Source organism: Dermacentor silvarum, chromosome 7, assembly GCF_013339745.2.
Source record: "Dermacentor silvarum isolate Dsil-2018 chromosome 7, BIME_Dsil_1.4, whole genome shotgun sequence".
Classification (NCBI taxonomy): Eukaryota; Metazoa; Arthropoda; class Arachnida; order Ixodida; family Ixodidae; genus Dermacentor; species Dermacentor silvarum.
In genome coordinates this window covers 14,862,864-14,878,394 of record NC_051160.1, presented here as the reverse complement: position 1 = coordinate 14,878,394, position 15,531 = coordinate 14,862,864, and the positions used below count along the sequence as shown (strand labels likewise).

Genomic DNA, 15,531 nt, shown 5'->3' with positions numbered 1-15,531 from the left:
TTAGAAACTGACCAGGCGCCACGTTGTTATGACCGTTTTCACCTCTTGAAAAGTTACGCCCGTTGTAAGTACGAAATAACAGGTGTATAATAACCTCTAACCATGAATTATATAACTGTTCTAACTAGTGGCAGCGCAAAAATGACACGGAGACAACCACATAGGACAAGTCATTTGTACCGGTTCATTTATTTTTCGCTAGCACTACGAACTCAACCCAAAATCGTTGCTCTACTCTGTGCATTGTCGCAGTTGCCATCTCCGTACGTCCGTACCGTAGTCCGTAGAATCCGTACGTACGACTTCGGCGATCCTCCTCTCCCCAAACTATCGTTCTGCGGACGCCGCTCACTGGCGCTAGTTGTCGGTTCCACAGCCAACATGGACGATGGCAGTACGGTTCCAGCAAAAAGGGACGAAATTGGCGTTTACTTGCCATCGATCTGAGCCTGAAAGGTGGAAAAGTTCCGCAAGTTCAGGATGGCTAATGGCGAAGAAATATTCCTCCAGTCCCCTCTAGCTGCGTGGGTGAGTGATCTAGTTTTGCGTGGTGCCGTCTCACGATCGCGATCTCGGGGGGTGCTCGGGTTCGCGAAAAGAAAGTACATAAAAAAAAGATCGCATGGGATCGAAATCGAGACCATACGTGCTCCTGAGGTCGGAACAAATGCCTTCTTTGGCGAACAAAGTTCTTCCACGTTTGTGGCGGCGATTAAAAACTGGAGCAAGTTGCTCCTGTCACAACGGGCTGTCAAGTTTAGCGTCAGGTGCAGGGTTTGTTTATGTTGTTGTATCCATTATTTCTCCTTTGAGCTACGCGTGCGAGTTGGGAGAAGAAACTGAAACGAGCGCAGCATTGACTTCTCCAGGCGGGATTGTGTGTGCAGAGCCCGGTTTCGGGTCGGTGTAGTTGCACAAGGAGCTGGTTCCGAGTTACCGACGTGGTGCGACAATTAAAACAATGGCTTCTTTCAGGCGTGGTTTTTATTTATTCTTTTTCTTCTTGAAGGCATCTTTGTCGTAGGTGTGCCACAAGCGCATGGTGCTTTTCGGATTTTGCAGGCGTTTATGCCTTCGTCAAGCCCGATCGCTGCACCCCTTTCGTTTACGACTTTCAGTTACAGTTTTGATGATCATCTCGCCGCCTTCGTTCTCCGCGATGCGATCTCTGCGCTATCCTTTCGCTGATCGATGTTACTGCTTGTTCCTTATGCAAGCAGAGGTGCGTTTGGACTGTCTTGTAATGCCGTGAAAAAAATTGTAGCGGCCAGATGTGCAGTTTTTAGACAGTGTTCTCGGCTTATGCGAACGGATGCTGCTTGCGCTGTTTCACACGCCTCGGCACCTCACAGGTTAAGTTGGGTACGCGACTTTCGAAGCCACGGGGCCGCCTCTCTCTCTCTCTCTCTCTCTCTCTCTCTCTCTCTCTCTCTCTCTCTTTTTTTTTTTTTTTTTAAAGACAAAGCGATTCTCCGTTCGATGAGTTAGCGAAAGGGTCACTTGCTAGACGGGGGATTACGCCTGGGTTAAGTTTACGCCTGAGTTAAGTTTACGCCTGGCAGAACCACTCGCGGTTTTGTTTGGTTTTCCTTTCTTGGGATGGCGCGTACCCAATGTGGGGGATTGGCCAAAAGTCGGATATGACATTAGAAAATACCTTTAGATATCAGTAAAAGCAACGGAAATGTTGGGAAATGGAAGGAGTGAAAAATAACATATGAAGAATGCATCAAGAAAATCGCCTTGAAGCAAATAAAAATTTATCCACGGCTGAGCAAGCATCCCGATGACAGTGTTGAAGAGAGGAGGCTGCCAGAAAAAGAATATCCATAATGAAAAAAATTTACTCAAGTTGTCCAAACCGTGCTTCTAGTTCCCTAAGAATGAAAAACGGTGACACAATAAGAAAAATTATGTAACGTCTCATCGTCTTAACAGATTGGTTGTGGGTGGAAGGTGCCATACCAGCCCTGTGACGATAACAGTTTAAGACGCAGGTATCCAACAACGTAATTTGGTAAAAATTGCTTCAAATTTTCGTTTGTGAAATAAATCTCCAACAAAATTAGCTGTTGCCGGGTTTTAAAAGTTTCTTCTCGTTCTATCTTGTGACTGCAGCGATGGGAGCAGAGCACATGATCGGAGAAACTTGCAAAATTGAAGTGTTAAATGAGCACAAAAAAAAAAAAGGGAAGAAAAGAAAATGGGATGCTTAAAACGGACAACACATTGGCACATCGTGCACTTTCTCCGTTCTCTTCTTTATATATTTTTTTAATGTTTGGTTTCTCAAGTATAATGAACAAACTTACCCTACAGCTGTTCAGTTTACATGCCAAGTTGTGCTAACAACTTATCGAACATAAAGATAGCGAAGAGCTGAAATGAGCAATTTGTACGAACGACTGCTAAAGCACTTCACGGACAATTCACTCTGCAAGGTGGGAAGGCAGTCTTAAGTGTGTTGGAGGTGGCCACAGCTGGTGCTGTTGAAGGTGCTGTACTGGACCACCAAACAAGGGATGTTGCTGTATTTTCTATGCATTCATTTTAACGGCCTGAAAGGCACCCACCACAGAGAGAACACAACACACACAAGCACCTGTGTGTGTTGTTTCCTGTGTGTGTTGTGTTTCTGTGTGGTGTCTGTTTTTCGTGCTATGCCATAAAAAGAATGCATAGGAAACCATGCTAACTTGCCCAGGAGCAAGTCTGTTTGAGGATTTCAGTGGAGCCAATTTTTCAACACGGGGGCTTGTCTTTTTCAGAGCCTTGATGAAACTAATTCCCTTGTCGAAGTGTTGACTTCAGGGAAATCCCTTGTTTGACTGCAGTTCATCACCCCTCCTTGCTATCTAATAGTAGCATAAAAATATTATGGTGCTAGAATCTACAAAAAGATGGAATTTTCGCAAAGCCTGGGAACATAGCCTCAAATTCAGAGCTGCAGTCTGAACTGAGAGCGACCAACACGTTCATTCATTTAAAGGCTGCGTGAACTGAGGAGAAATAGAACTTTTTTGCAGAGTCTGCATCACATAAAAATTTGATGTTGACGGTAGATATGTAGAGCTATGCCATCCAGTGGCAAGAGCATCATACAGCAATAGCTGCAATAGTATTGCTGAATTAACACCACCAAATCTTGACAACCTTTAACACACCCTAATTATTACTTGGCCTTGCTTTAGTTCTTGTGCTGGTATATAGTCAGCTTTACTGACCATTTCATTGAAACTGAGAAATTTCTTGTTTTTAATTTCGTTTGTGGACTTGTCAATTGAATGTTCTTTTCATGAAAGTGGACATGCATTGAGTTTATAATTCTATAGCTGACAACAGAGTGCAAAAATTTATTCCATTCCTTTTGAGCCACGCACTTTTCATGCCAGCAAGCAGTCTTCCATTGATGTTATTTTGGTAAAATGGGAGGGGTGTAACAGTCTTATGAAGGAGACCATGGCCAAAAACACGCTGCATATAAGAATTATGAAATTCTCATTCCACTGTTACTCACAGCTTAATTATGGAGGACATTGCTATGCTCACTGTGCTTAAATAATCCCCTTTGAATTGAATCCACTTAGGTATATTTAATACAGCTATGTGGCACTACAGCAAGTACACATTCATGGTCATGTAACTTGCTGCTTTGTACAAGGATAAAGTGCTGGGCCAAGTCAGCTGTGATGAGTGTTATCACTCTCCTTCTGCTGACAAGCTGTGGAAGTGGTTGTCATGCATTAAGGTTAGGAAACAAACACTTCGTAAACAAACATATTTTAAATGAGATTTACAAGCATCTGTTGCACATGTGCAAAAATTGAAAAGAAGAAAGGAGTTCTACAATCATTTTTACAGCTATAGCTCCTACACAACTACAGTAGATCTACTTTGCAGTGTTGCATTCAATTGCACATGAAGGTTCATGCAGAAGTGTGGCATCCAATGACATCTGAGGCCACTGTAAGCTTCACTGCTGATCTCTTGTTGATGGCTGTGCATGAATGCTTGTCTTCACAATTTAACCAGGTAATCTGTTCCTGCTGCTTCAGCGAGTCAGAGTGTTCATTTCAGGGAGCGTCTGTGAAAGTAAAAATCTGAATACTACCTCTGGTGCATAAAGGCCAAACTACATGCTCGCTTGCTGGTGCAAAAGTTTGCGCCCATGGGCCTCACGCATGCGCAGATTGTGCAGGACAGATCGTATGCATCGAAGCATGGCGCAAGCTCAGATATCTTATCCAGACAAATATCAGTGCTCTGGCTGCCTCACAAAAATACGAAACAACGTCCACCAAGGTGAAAATAGTGTGCGTCTTGTACGTTCAAACTGCCATTACTCGCGAGGCGCGGGAAACACAGGGTGTGTGGGAGCGAGCTTTCACGTTCCGGCACGCGTAATTGTAGTTTGGCCCTAAAAGTTTGGTGGTGATATGGTATCGGGGGCGGGGGCACGCGCATCAGTTATACTGGAAGCTTGTTATCAAAAGCTTCTGCCCTAAAGGGTTCGCAGTCAAGGTTTGAAGAACCAAGTCTGTTACAAAGACTTTATGAAGAACAAAGACTTTGTTAATTTGATGACTTCGGGACTACACAGTTTCGTTTGATTCACTGGAAAATGTTTGCGAGAGGCCAACATGTTTTCATGGTCTTGCAGGTCAGCTCAAAACAAGAAGTGTAGTGAAGCCACCTTATATAATAAAACGACTTCATCACAGCCGTGGCAGGCAGTCTATAGTCAGTGCAAGCATTACAAGGTGTTCTTTTCTGTGTTGCAGGTGAAAACATTTTACGATGATGATGGAAAGCCATTGGACTTCAAGCAGCTCTGTGATGGCGTCTTTCTGCACACCGTCTGGCTGCAGATGTAAGCAGCTCACTGCTGTCCTTTTGTTGTTGCTGCGCTTAGTGGCAAAGTAGCAGCAAAAGGCTTAGTGCTTGTTGAGCAGAGGACTTGAGGAAGAGGGGCACTTGAGCCAATTTTTTTTGCATATTGCAGTGACGCCCATCCCATGTACTCCGGGGTAATAAATCCAGCTACTGATATGACCGCTCGACTACGAAATCTCAACATGCTGCTGCACAACATCAAAGTGTTCTACGAGGTAAGAGTTTGCTTTACTTAGAGAAAGTATAGACACAAAGCTAGGATGCAGCGCAGATGCTGTAAGGTTAAGAAGAGTATGAAACTTCCCTCTGGTTGGTTCCCACGGCAGCCAATACGGAAGTGTTTTAGTGTGACGGGAAAGCATTTTGTTTGACCCTCATCAAAATGCTTTGCGGCCCCAACTAGGGATGAAAGATTTAGTGCAGTTCTACATGTCGCGAGTTGAAAAAGATTGCATTGCCTTATCTTGTGACAGCGAAATGAAATACATGCTGTTACTTTGCATATTGCAAGCTGTTGCTTTATGATAAAATAAAGCTCTCTATCAAGCTTCTGCCATTCTTTTATCGATCTTTCATAACAGGCTGTGCATCCATGAGTTGTGAATCATCGGAAATTGTAGAATAGGTGAAGTGTTAACCTTAAGCAGCAGTGTTAATGAATCAGTACTTTTTATATTTACCGCATTGTTGTATACATAAGAAAAATAAAATACAAGTAGTGTAAGTTTAACAGATCTTTTATTGTTCATGCAACAAATGCTCACCTAACCTTATAACCCTGTTTATTTGTGCAGGAGGTCCTGGAACAAGTGCTAGTTATGCACCTGCCTAATGTGGTCAGCATCGCCAAAGCAACCTTTGATGGTAGGTGACAGCTGAGGTGTTGCTCAGTATCATTACCTTCTAGATTATGTAAGCAAAATTTTGATACAGCAATGAAGATTCTATATCGAGTCATGTTTTGAGGCATCTACCGATTTTTGTCCCCCCCCCCCACTGGGAAGTACTGGAAAAGATGCCAATATTATTTTTTCTTTTTTTTTTGTGATGTCAGGTACAGGTGAAGACTATTACCAAAGAAGATGGGTCTTTCAGAAAGTTAGATAAGCTGAATACATTTACAGGTGAACCTCTGTGGCAGCTGCACAGCAGGAAAACAAGTATGTGTGGGAGCTTAAGTCATGGGCACAATTTAAACCTTTAAACAAGGTACATGTGACTAGTAATTTTACAGCACCATATGACACTCTTTGCAATGTTCTCTGCATTCGTATGGCCCAAGCTGAATGCTTGGAGCACGTTTCTTTGGTTAATTCAAAGTTCCATGCTCCAGCTTGGAGCACTCAAAGTTTCGTCCTGGTAGTACAACCAATGCCCAACAGCATTTCGCTCACATGGCTGCTGCAGTTTCTGTTGCCACGGCATCTGAGGTGGGGAGTTATGCGTGGGCCTTGCGTGTGCACCATGTTTGTTTGCAGCTGAAGCTGCCAGTGATGCGTTTTCATTTCCCGGTTTCAGTTTCTCTGGCAAGCACCTGTACATTCAGCCTGGGCAGGCTTTTTTCCAGCTCCGATCTTGAGCAGGTTTCACGTTGTTGTGGTCCAAAGAGTGTGGCAGAAGCCAGTCAAACATACCATTAGTGCATACTCCACATTTTATGTTGCTTTCACAATGTGCAGTTTATGGAGGCTTTTTTTCACTTTATTTGTAGAAACTTATGCACTTCATGTAAGATATTTGCAATTTTTCCAACTGAAGTTTACTGTTTGCCAAGGCCCATATTGTATGTTCTCACAGGGCAAAATGTAGGCCATGACGAGCTTTAAGGTGAAATTATTATTATTATTATTTGAACTTGCGTGCCAGACAAAAACATAGTGGTGGCCATAGCAACAAGTGCATTTGGTGGTTCCCAAGTTTAAGATTTCAGATATCTTTCATTCCTTCAGTATGTTATATTGTCATTGCGCAATATGGCTGAAAACGTAAATCTTGCAACGATCTAAGAAAGTTCGTCAGGCATCTTGGGCAAAGACCAGTATTATAGTGAGAGTGTGCTGCACCTGTTTGCAATTGTGGCAGTGGAGTGCACCTCAAGTGAAAGCAAAAGGAAGCGAGGTGTAATGCAAGTGGAATCGTCTTTTGCAGAGAGCAGTGAGCAGGAGCTGAGTCGTCTGCTCCTGCTGATGCTGGGCTGTGCAGTACAGTGTGGCCGCAAGGGACGCTTCATTGAAGCCATTCGAAGGCTCGACTTGGCTACCCAGGCCTCCCTGGCCGAAGCAATCGCCTCCATCACCGACAATCCGGATTCAGTCTGGACGCGGGACTGGGGCCGACTGGAGACCCTGCCCGAAGCTGATCGGCCGCGCATGTATGCCACTCTAGTCCGTCACGTAGCCACTCTCTCCCGACAACGAGACAGCGCTGCAGCAGGTTTGTGTGACCAGGGGCACTCGTTCGCTGACTGCTTGTCTTGTCTTTTCCAGTTGTGCTAGTGACAAGCCTTTGCTGGTTTTGGAAAGGGTAACTGGCACTGAAATCCTGTCTTCTTCGGGATACTGCATATGCGGTGGTGCATTACGAGTTGAAATGCAGAAAATGCCAGCTTTCTATGATTATTTTTATTGCTATTTGTTAAATTTTCTCCAAGTACCGAATGATTGCTATCATGAACAGCTATCGTGAAAAAGCTTAGCATTGAAACCTTGCAAGAGTGGTGCAACTCGGTTTGGCAACTCGAGTTTCTCTTTGCTGGCAAGTAAATTAGCAGTGAGTTGTGTCTCCTACATGATACAAATGGGGAACCAAAAATGGTCACCACACGCACTTTGTTGTCCCGTCTGGTACAAGAACAATAATTTTTTACTACTTTTCCCCTTAAACGATAAAAGAATGGAACGAACTACAACCTGTATTGTTAACACAGACTATTGAACTTTCAGTTCTTGAGATGTGACTTATATTTGCTTTTCTTAAAATTTTTGTGCGCAAACAAACAGGGACGAAGAAAAGGAGAACACAAGGACGAGCGCTTTTCCTTTTCCTCCTTTTCTTCGTCCCTGTTTGTTTGCGCACAAAAATTTTAAGAAAATGAATCTGTTCCAACCAGGCCGACTCGCAGTTATGCTTATATTTGCTATGTGTTCTAGTTTGTGCCTTTGATTCTGTATGTGTGCTACACATGATAAATGTGTTTTTCTTTTCTCCATCTGCTGTATGAAATGAATAAATAAATACCATTTGTATGTCAGCATGCCAGAATAATTGGTGACCACGATATTGTCCAGTGGATTTTTGATGAATTGTGCCTTGTAAGCATGACCTCACGCATGTTTTATGGTAGCAGTAGGCAGCAGGAAGGTGCACTGTACAATATAAAAATTTTGTTGATGCTGCTTTATTTAGAAAATTAATTGTACAATCATTATATTTCATTGCAATCCACAATGCCTCTGGATCTCTGACTTATCAGGCTTTCATCAGTGACGGAACAAATCATTGGTAGTTTGTAGCCATTGAAGTAATAAAGTTCGCTGCCTGTGTCCTAATTACAGTAGTTGCAGCAAAACGAAGATGCGAGACACACACACAGGTCGCGTGCACAGCAACTGTGTGTGTAATTTGGGCTTTACATGTCTTCTGCTTCGCTGTGCACTCCGATTAACTTAACCAATCATACAGCTCACGTCGTGCATTGTCTGACATTCCAGCGCCTTGTGAACCTGACATTGGAGCAGGAGTCTAGTGGCAGTGTCGATGGTGCGGGTGATCAGGTGTGGGGTGGCTCTGATGCGGCTTCACCCCAGGCGGCCGACTCAAGACTAGGCGTGGAACTGGCCGACACCAAGGCAAAGCTTCGCCGTTGTCAACAGGAGCTGTGAGTTTACGACCCTCTCACTTTTAACCTCACTGCAACTAAATATTCAGCTAAATGCAACATTAATGTTTACTCCATATTTTATGTTGGTGTACACCATTAGTACGTTAATCCCTTTCATGCCACGGACAAGCTGGGTTCATCCATGCGTTTCGGGTTAGAACTGCCAAGGACGAGCTCAGTTTGTCGATAATATTTGTCATTTTTCTTGCAGTTTGGATTTTCTCATCGATGCTACTCTTAAATCATTTCTTTTTCATTTTCTTGTATAGCGCTGTTAAGCTTCACTTTTGCAATGAGTGGTTGACATTTTGTAAAATTACACGCCTAAAATATTGTCTACATTGTTTATTTGCAAAAGATTCTCCAGTAAAAATATTTGCCCGTTTTTGATCAGAATTCGGGACAATCAGTTAACGTGGCATGAAAAGAGAAGTATATTAGAAAAACTGGGCACAAAAAAAAAAACAGATTTGGCTGGAAGAAGCGAGTAAACAACTTACTGTCTTTGCCAGCAGCTGCAAAAGCTATTCACCAACATTGTTTTTGCATGATCTCGGTCTTCTGCACTACGTCTTACACCTGTGTTTCTACGACGGCCATAACGACCCTGTATTGCGCCTTGGCTGTCTTCATTGTCCCTTGAAACCTCATGACTTGTGATGAATTTGTGTGGCGTTCAGTTTGCTGGGATTTGTGAAAAGAAACCTGTGAGTCGTCACAGTTTTTCTCTGTAAGCACAACTCTTTCATAGCGACAAACCAACTGGCTTGACCATTGTAAATGCTTGTTCCTGTTGGCAGCCGGTTGCCAGCCAATCGGCTTGTTTTTAGCTTGCAGAAATGCTGGCTTGCAGATAAATTGGTATTGTAGCCCTGAGTGCACAGAGTTGTGACAACTCATTTATTAGTCCTCCTGGAAGTGATTATTGTAAAATTAATTTGCAGGCATCTTTAAGCTCTTCGTTGCCTCGATGTGCTCTGGGCATATGCGGGTCAGATAACAAATGGCCAGTGTGCAGTCTGTTTTTTTTGTTCCCGTTCCTTGCTTTGTTTTGCTGTGCTGGAAACGCCAGTTCCTGACAAATACTCACTTGCTTTCTAGTTAATAGAGGATAAGCGGCAGCCAAGCATTTGCAAGGCCTCACTGAATCATGTTTCGTCCTCGCCTTCTGTGAGAGTTCTACAGTGTTCATCGATGGCCTTTACCTTGCACTTGCTTTGAGCTGTGATTTGTTCTGTACTGCAGAGAGGAGAAGCTTGAAGTACTGTCTGAACAAAAAGAGGAGCTCAGTCAGCTGAAGGAGGCGATTGCCAGGTTGCGACAAGAGGTAACCAGTCATGTTTTGTCTCCCTCTTTCTTAGCGCTGCTGTCATGTATAGAGGAACTGAGGCAATTTATGTAGTGGGTCGTGTGTGCATGTGGGCCTTTAGGAATCCATGCAGGGTGCGAAGTTCCCAAACCAGACATGGCAAACAGTGCAGACTATGGGACAAATGAACAAACAGGGCAGATGCGCTTTGTCCTGTTCGTTCACTTGTCTGCAGTGTTTGCCATGTTAAACACAAAACAACTAGCCCAGCTTAGAACCCTCATGATCCCAAGCTACCTGTGGCATCTAGACTTACATTACTTCTCAATTCGCATGTAGCCATTTGTGGTGGTGCTAAGTGTTACCATGCTATTGTGGCTTAGCAACCTAATATGGGTGTCACATGGTGCATTTTCAGTCACGATTGGCTCCTTTGCACAAACTGTGGAAGGGAGCCAATCTTGGTTGAGAAATTCGATCCAGATTGGGCTCGACGAAAATGCACCGTGTGACGCTCGTATTATTAGATCACCCTGGTCGTCAAGGGTGCTTGTCCGTCGTGCTTTGTGGCAAAAACAGTGGCCTGCATGCAGGCCTTTGTCTCCTAATTTTGAACTTCAATTTCTTGAGAACTACGCTAACTGTGGATGATCTTTTCTTTTATGTTCTAGAACTTGGAACTTGTACAAGATGCAAGAACAGCCAAGGCCTACAGGGATGAGATTGACATTCTCAAGGAAAAGGTCTGCATTTTTATGGGACAGTTTTTACTACAGAACTGTTTGTGGGATGTGGAATGGCTGTAGTTAGCAAGGCTTGTGTTCCCTGCAGGTGCTGAAGCTGGACAGACTTGAAAGTGAAATACAGAGGTACAAAGACAAGATGAGCGAACTCGACTTCTTTCGCAGTAGAGTAGAGGTGAGTGGAAGGTGCCATTTTCTTAGGGAGGGGGGAGGGGAGAAGGTAGGGCAGAGGGTTCAGCATGACTCTGCCCTGGGTGGAGTTGATGTGATATCAGATGCACAGTTGCCTGTAATTGATGGCTAATTTTTGTTTGTTTTTCTGGAAGTAACCGTCATTTTACACTTAAGACATTCTAGCACAAAGAGGACATTGTTGCCCACTTATTATCTTGTTCAAGTAATGAATAAGAAAAAATGCTAAGCATATTCTTTATGCAGGCAAGTCCAGAGGATTCAGCATGAGCATCAAATCTGTTATTGTATTAAGGCCAATGACACAACAGTATGCACTTGTCCCTTGGCGTATCATTGTGCTCTCCTCTGCACTGTCACTGGAAAAGCATTATGTAATTGGGCATGCACAGGAAGCAGTTTAGAGTCATGTCATACATGTCACGTTTGTTATGAACTGGCATGTCATACTATGACATGCCAGTTCACACCAAACAGCTCAGCATAAATACTTGTGCTGGTAAATGCGACAAATTGGCAGAGGAGGAAAGCTGGGAAGTAAGGCAACTGGTAATGTGTGCCATTATGATACACTTCTGAATCGTGTGTGACACTTGGCTGTTCTTTTTCTTGCTAAAACAAAGTGAAGCTATTTCCCTGCTAACAGGAAAATAGCTGGTGGCTGCTGCCAGATATAAAGTGTGAATGAATCTTTTATTGTTTTAACCTTGGCAATGTTACTTTAACTTTCACATACGGTTCCGTAAAGTTAATGCTATGCCTAACGTGGCTGTATAGCAAGTTTGGAATTTACATATGTGTTCATAGCACATTTAGCAATTTGCCATATTAGCATGACAAGTTGGTGACATCTGAAGGTTTTGATACAAGTCATGAATATTTAGAAATATTTAACATTATCTGTGTATCAGTGCGATCGCATTAGTGCATGATGCAGAAATGCTTTTCGAAAGCAATAAAGTTTCTGAGCATGATGTCATGACAATTTGATGGCGATGCTGTCACATTTTGCGCAGGCAGAAAAATAAAAGGAACTATACTGGTATGAATTTTCTTGGAAGGGAAGTATAACCCTTGGAAGGCAACCATATGAAGCCAAGGAAAGCATAGGGGAATTCATTTGTAGTTTTAATTGAAGTGTAGAAATGATAAATTAAAGGGAAATTACATAATTTGCGGTTGTTCCGGTCACAAGCGCTTTCATATGTTTTGGATGCTGAACAGAAAGAGCTCTCGTCTGAACAAATGTACAGCAAGTGAATTATTTCAGAAAATTTTCTTTATTCCCAAGGGTCTCGAACTATGTACAGTCTTCAGTTAGCATCATGTAGGGAGTGATCAACACAGGAACTGTTTTCTCTAGGGTGCTCAGTGTCACTTTCTTTTTTCCAGTGCTCTCTTTTGAGGACATTTCCTCAAAGAGAGGAAATGTCCTCAAATCCTCGCAGCTGAATTTGCTAAACTCACGCTAGATTTTTTCTGTAAGATGCACATGAAGGAAACATTGCCATCCTCGATGCTTCCCATCACAAGAAGAGTGTGTGAATTTCTTGAAGTGTGCCGACAAAAAAATTGTTGCTCTTGTACACAGACGCTGTGAAATGCAATTGTCAATAGCTGGAAAAGTTTTCGAAAGGCGCTGCAACAGACGCAGAGAAACAACCAGCTGACACAAGTGCATGCGTGTATCTTGCACTTTCAAACATCCGACCAGAACAAATATTTTCGTAGTCGATGAGGGCCCCAACACATGAGCACAAAGGGCTAATATATGAGGCCAGGTTCTCAAAAGTTACGGGGCAAGTATTGGTGTTGTATTGTTCTGTTGTATCGGTGTTGTCATCTGCTGTGTCATGGTGGTGTGGTTAAGAATCTGTGGGTGTACTCAGGAACTACGCGAGGACAAGCGCATCCTGGGTGAAACGAAGGCCATGCTGGAGGAACAACTGGAAGGCAGTAGGCGCCGTGTGGAGCACGCTGTGCAGTTGGAAGCTCAGCTGCTGAAGGCTCGTGCTCGTCTCAGCGAATGCACCTTGGTATGAGCAGCCAATTTGCTCTCCCTTGTTTGTCAGCTTGATTGCTCGTTTGTTTGTTCGGGAAAACGTGGTCTCAAGCAACTGCCATATATGGCCACAGGTGTCACTGGTGATTGCCTGTAATGTGGCCTTGCCAGTTGTGAATTCTGCTTACAGCAGTTTACCGAAGATAATTTCAGTTACACTGGGATACGCGAGGTGTTTTTGGGAAAGAAGATCTCTATTAATGTCCTGTTCTTGCTTGCTGTATGTGCTAGGAATTCTGTGCCCTGGATGCACCTATAGGTTGGCAGACTCACTCACAAGTACACTGCCCCATATTCACTCTACACTCATTTCACAGGTGTGAGATAAAGGGCAAGTGTTAGCAACTGATGAAGGGTGTGAACTGACGGGATTATGAATGGGAGTGAGTGCTGATTAAGTGGACATGAGTACTATCGATCCCAGATATATCAAACTCGAAGGGGATCATGAAATAGTTTGATATATCGATAATTCAAAATATAAAATATGACTATCTGAAACTTATTTGAGATCTGCACACACCTCAGACAGCTCTCCAAGATTGTGAAAAGCGGAAACTTGCCGATTTGCTTCTCTGAGGCCATGTCAACCGCACAAAAGTTGACTTAATTTTTGTTTCAAGTTGCTTGCTCAAGTTATGACACAAATACCTCTGTGACATTAAGTACCTGCAAGTTCTTTGCTCGTATCGCATAGTAGTATGAAATTGCGGGTTAATAGAAGTGCTTGTTGAGGTGTGGATGATGATGATGTGCCAGGCAGTGAAGGGATGTTGTGCTCTGTGGCAGGAGCGTGATCTGGACCGGAGCCAGGTGCAGAAGCTGCTGGAGCAGAATGCGCAGCTGCGGCTTGAGCACCAGGCCACCCTGGACGAGAACGTGCAACTCCAAGGGGAGCTGCAGAGGCTGCGAGCACAGGCCACATCCCCACGTGAGTGAAGCGTCAGTGGAGGCTGAACTGTACGTGCGGCAAACGAGAGTGCGACCGCTAATATATGGTTTCTGGCGCACGGCTCTTTTTCTGTGCAAGTTGCATTGGCAGTGCACATATTTTGTGCCGTCCTTAAACAGGGAAACTCTAAATCAGCTTAGAATGATAAAGTATTCTTTCAAAACCCTTATTTTCATTGATTTCACAGTAAGAAAACAATGGCCCTACTTCAATTTTTAAAGCTTTGCGCCGAAGCCCCAGCGCCAATATGTAAATGTGTCATGAATTTTGAAGTGTGTTTTTAGGCCGCTGTGGCTCATCAAAAATAACTTGCCAAGTTCAGTCTGGCTATTTTAGATGTATTCTGTTTTTGCTGATAAAAAATAAGGCTCAAGCAGATGTCGTCAAAATCCACATAACAGCGAGTTGGTACGGAAACTTCAAGGTGGCCATCGCCACTCGCTATTAATTCTTGCGTCTTTTCTGGTTTGACAAGCGCCTTGTCATGGTAACAGTGGTATTTTTGGTTTCATGGAAGCATAATTAATACAGCTTAACTTATTTTTCTCGTTAGTGTTATTTTAAGTCTGTGGAGCAGTCTGAACGTGACCAGTAATGTGAAAAAAAATCCCTTTGCACTCAGAAGCCTTCGTTTTGTGCAGGCACAGAGAACAGCCTCCTGGAGCAGTTGAACACAGATTCTGAGACCAGAGCATTGCACTTTGAGCTGGAAAACAGGCGCCTGCAAGTCCTTCTTGACGAGATGAAGGCACAGGTCTGTTATTGCTTTGTTTTGTAGTTAATGTGAGGAAGCAGTTTTCTGAGCAACCTGCCGTTAGCTCAGCAGCCGTAGCCGGGCTGCTATTTGCTTGATATCATCCAGTTTGACTAAGTTTGCACGTTGGGCTTCTTGGTATGACCAGCGCCTCCTCTATTTTTTCAATGCCAGTGCAATCGCCCGCTCCGCAATGGCGCTGCTCGGCCTTAGTTCATTGAGTTGCCGCAATGTGATGCTACCCAGAGAGTACTGCTTGCATCACGTGTGCGTCTGAGCCACTGAGCGCGCGCCGCTGCCGTTCCGGAGAAGATGCGGTAGACGCTTCACGCGCCTGTCAGGATTACTTCTTTTGACTTCCGTCGTGAGGCACCACCCAGAGAGTACTCTCCCCCACGTAAAGCAGGCGCGAACGCTAGCTGACAGGAGAAAGTAGGAAAGGGTAATCGGAGAGGGTGGTGAACCGTTGGATCGGTCGCATCTAGCTGGCATTAAAAAAATAGAGGAAGCACTGGTATGACATACTGAAGGCGTTAGGTGTAGCGCACCCTATACTGGACAAAAGAGCGACACAGAACACGCACACACAATCGCACAATATATGCGTGTGTTATGTGTCACTCTTGTGTCCAGTGTCAGGTGCACTATGCCTAAGGCCTTCAGTGTGTATATCATCCAGGTGCCCTGTGTTGTGTGTTTTCTATTCATGAAAATGATAACTTTCGAGTTTCTCCCATATTTCATTC

At 43.8% G+C, this 15,531-nt stretch overlaps 1 protein-coding gene across 1 annotated transcript in view; it reads left to right on the top strand.

The window, feature by feature from the left end:
• The first annotated feature begins 198 nt into the window (after positions 1–198).
• The window catches only part of LOC119457572 (girdin), a 46,583-nt gene continuing 31,250 nt past the window's right edge, over positions 199–15,531 (top strand). Inside the window, exons 1-12 of the mRNA XM_049670236.1 lie at positions 199–528; positions 4,782–4,870; positions 5,003–5,108; positions 5,688–5,757; positions 7,042–7,321; positions 8,600–8,770; positions 10,019–10,100; positions 10,754–10,825; positions 10,914–11,000; positions 12,907–13,053; positions 13,869–14,010; positions 14,673–14,785. Of these exons, the coding sequence (XP_049526193.1) occupies positions 481–528; positions 4,782–4,870; positions 5,003–5,108; positions 5,688–5,757; positions 7,042–7,321; positions 8,600–8,770; positions 10,019–10,100; positions 10,754–10,825; positions 10,914–11,000; positions 12,907–13,053; positions 13,869–14,010; positions 14,673–14,785 (1,407 nt within the window). The 5' untranslated portion in view covers positions 199–480. The remainder of the gene's footprint in view (positions 529–4,781; positions 4,871–5,002; positions 5,109–5,687; positions 5,758–7,041; positions 7,322–8,599; positions 8,771–10,018; positions 10,101–10,753; positions 10,826–10,913; positions 11,001–12,906; positions 13,054–13,868; positions 14,011–14,672; positions 14,786–15,531) is intronic.